This window comes from Phragmites australis, chromosome 4 (assembly GCF_958298935.1).
Source record: "Phragmites australis chromosome 4, lpPhrAust1.1, whole genome shotgun sequence".
Lineage (NCBI taxonomy): Eukaryota > Viridiplantae > Streptophyta > Magnoliopsida > Poales > Poaceae > Phragmites > Phragmites australis.
The window spans coordinates 40,141,324-40,144,996 of NC_084924.1; the positions used below are offsets into that span (position 1 = coordinate 40,141,324).

The window sequence follows — 3,673 nt, forward strand, 5'->3', positions numbered from 1 at the left end:
CAATCTGGGACGGGGACATGCCGTGTATCTTCCCAAATTACCATGTTATGCATTTGTAAGTGCTAAATGTGTAAATTATAAAGTAACTAACGGTGTCCGGTTAATTGAGTCAGCTAGAACTTAAGTTTCTCCATGAATAACCGCTAGCCACCACCAAGTCTACAGTCTACAGGATACTGCCCTTTCTTCTACTCCAGTACATCTATTCTCTTCAGACTAGGGACACAGTGCTGCACATAAAGTACATACACCCTATCGCTTAACTAAACCAATCCACCACCGGCTACCATGAATTGCCATCCTTCATCACCCACGCTAATCTTAACTGCTTTATATGGCAGCACAATCCAGGATCTTGACTAATGGGGGCCACAATAATATGTGAAAGATCTCTAATTCATGTGGTGCTGTGTTTTAAAATATTTTGTGAATATATGTTTGTAAATTTCAATGTCTTGTGATGTACTTAGTTTAATGGACTGACTGGAGAATGTTACGTAGAGGATTGAGATATTTCTCATGCACTGATCAAAATCACCAATGATGTGCTACTAACACGCAAACCATGAATCCATGATAGATTCATCTTATGGGATTAGTACAGAAATGAAAGTTAGTCAAACATGACCTGCCAAACATGCAAACAGAAAGAGAAGACAACGAAGCCAAAACCAGAAATAACATCAGCACCATGCGAAGACCACATTTTAGCAAGGAGGACAGTGGGCAATGGCATGCTTCTGTGCAAGACATAATAAAGCATAGCAGCCTGTCATCGGCTCTGTAGAGGCTGAGATACATGAAGGAAGGCCACGACTGAGATATGTAGTGCAATTGTAGAAGAATAACACGGGACCTCTATGTCAAAGGCTATCCAGTGTCCTAGATTCCTAGTTGTTGCGTGGCAAGGAACTAAGGAAGCATGATTCCGTAATCCGTAGCAACCCTGTGACATCTACTTGCAGGAAGTGCTGCTTCATTCATCCAATCACCACATTGCCTAAGGCAAAGGGTTCTTGTTATAAGGACTTCCAAAGCTGGCAGTTGGTACATAGACAATCTAAGTATAAACAGGGGAAATAAATTTCAAGCCATAAGCAATCTAGTCTGGTTTTGGCTTTGTAATTGAGATTACGTGTTAGTGCAGAATTTCATCAAACAGATGACGAGCACTGCGACTGACCCCAATACAATCCTGCCAATTCGGCACTGTGCTCGGGACCAGTACAGTGCAACATGCAATCTACAAATCACACACAAGGCCAACGCCGGCTGCAAAGTACCAGGGCAAGGCTGCGAGATGACCGCAGCATCACAAGTAGATTGCTTTGCAGGTAATGGCATATGAAAGTAAGAGATCATGGCCATAGAATCCACAAATTTATTGCACCACAAGCATCTATGCCATGACAATTATCTAACAGATCAGTTATGATGGCATCATCACATGAAAGGCACGAATCCGGAAAGGGGAACGAGAAGCGAGAGGGCAAGGGCGCGACACCTCTCTCCCTTGTCGATCACTGCATCTTCATCTCCATGATGCTCTTGGCCTTGGGGGCGTAGAGCGAGTACACCACTGCCTGCCTCTTTGCCACCTCCAGCTGCTTCTTCCCCTCCGCGAACGCCGCCGCTGCGGCCGGCGCGTCGGCGAGGGCGCGGTTCTCTCGGAAGGCGTCCGCGGCGCGGCGCCGCGTGTACTCGCGGATGTTGTAGTCGGAGAACTGCCTCGCCGAGCGGAGCAAGGACCGGAGGAGGGACAAAACCTCCGCTCTCGTCGGGGCCGCCGCCGCCATACCTGCGTTGCCGAAAGCTCTCGAGACGGGGAGAGCTGGAGAGGTTAGTTGCGAGTTGGCTTCTGTAACTTTAGCGGATGTAACCGTGTCGAGAAATTTATTTTGTACTAGTTAAAATTATAAAAATTATAAAATAATATAATTAACTGTGTTCAGCTAATGTAAAATAATAGTTGATCAATCAATGACTTGTGAATTTTGAGTGAATAACATACTCTTAAACCGACCAAAATAATAGAACACAAACATCCAGATATAGTATTTGATCTCATAGCTTACTATAATATATTTAATATATTGTTGGAACTTGAACTCAGCGGATGAATGCATCGAGTTATATATTTTTATCTTTAATTAGGCTATTGTTAAGTAAGAAATTGACAAACTTCGATATATATGAAGACAGAATGAAAGAAAAAATATTCAATAACTTGATAAGAAAATAAGCCATGAATTAAAATTTGGTGTAAATGATCGTGTGCGTTGCAATAGAAAACTAATGTTTTTTTTTTTTTGCAATTACAAAGATAGAACATGTGTGCACAAACAACTACTCATCCGTAAGTAAACACCCTCTCATTCATGTCAAGTAATATAGCTAGCAAAGAATATATTGAAAATATTGTCACCTAATTTTCATTTGTTGGGCTCAAGAATCATGGATGGTGTCGGGCCGTGAAAATCCCAGCTTTCATCACTATTTTATAGAATAACTTCTGCATCAAAAATCAATTTGGACAAATGTAAGCAAGGGCAAATCTCTCTTAATCAAATAAAATAATCATTTGGGAAAAGAAAAAAGCGACTTCACCTTTGAGAAATCAGCATTATATGCATTCAGTAATCCAAATTGAACAACTGGATCTAATCGGTGCGGAGGATATCAAGGTTGGTCTCCAAGTATGATATGCCTCCAAGCAATTACCGGTATGGATAAAGTAATGACTGAAAGTCTGGAATACATTAGGCTTCTCTTCTCAATATGTCTGCATGTTTAGGGGAGTGCAAAGAGGATATCTGATTATTCAGACCATTACTCCCTTAGCCAATAAATCATATGCAAGTATTACACCTATTATTCCTCCAACTAATAAATCTGATGCAAGTATTACTTAGCGAACTTAGTGAATATTTATGTAAAGGCAAATCACAAATGAAGCAACCCACGCTCATGGCTCAGGTAGAGATCAATCCTCACATCATCCAACTCTACGAAGCAAGAGTGTGGTCTTGTTGTGCGTCAGTCATGTAAAAAAATGTAGTTCAAATTAGTGAAGCAAAACAGAATTAGTACATCTGCTATCGACGACCTTCCTAAAAGCCAATAAACGCAGAAACCTTTAGTGCCGATGTCGCTAGGAAGGAGAGCGAGTTCAAGAGTTGTGGCGACTTGCCCGAATGCGACCACCTCCATCTCCATGGTGACCCCTGGGGCTCCCTTCGCCCTGCCCTCCTCCTCCTGGAGTGCGAGGAGACGATCTTGGCGAGATCTGCAATGGCCTGGTAGCTCTAAAGCTGCGCAGGGCTAGCAGGGGAGCGACTCTCGATCTCCGCCTTGTGCAGCCCACAAGGGGCGACCGGGGCGCGATCACAAGGAAGGAGGTGATGTTGGACTCATCGATGAAGCTGATCATGGGGTAGCTAGGGACCTCTCGACAGAGCGCGATGAATGGGAGCTGTTGGTGGAGATTTCTTCAGGGGCATCCTCGATGGTCTCACCACAGGTGGCCTTATCGATGGGCAAGTTGATGAAGATGTCGCCGTTAGGGTCGGTCAGGCGGCGTATCCCCTCCCCATCTTAGCCTCACGTGTCAGCGCTCTAATCTAGAATTTCGAGCCTTGGAGAGGAGTGGCGAGCAAAGGTGGATTGGGGAATG

The 3,673-nt window shown here is 43.8% G+C and overlaps 1 protein-coding gene across 1 annotated transcript; it reads right to left on the minus strand.

The window, feature by feature from the left end:
* Positions 1 to 1,363: 1,363 nt before the first annotated feature.
* On the minus strand, positions 1,364 to 1,874 carry LOC133916490 (uncharacterized). Its single transcript, XM_062360176.1, has one exon. The coding sequence runs from the start codon at positions 1,794 to 1,796 to the stop codon at positions 1,521 to 1,523; it is 276 nt and encodes a 91-aa protein (XP_062216160.1). The 5' UTR covers positions 1,797 to 1,874; the 3' UTR covers positions 1,364 to 1,520.
* Positions 1,875 to 3,673: the final 1,799 nt, after the last annotated feature.

Bases quoted from the DNA above. Each gene is read 5' to 3' on its own strand.
- LOC133916490 (XM_062360176.1), bottom strand. From the start codon at position 1,796: ATGGCGGCGGCGGCCCCGACGAGAGCGGAGGTTTTGTCCCTCCTCCGG.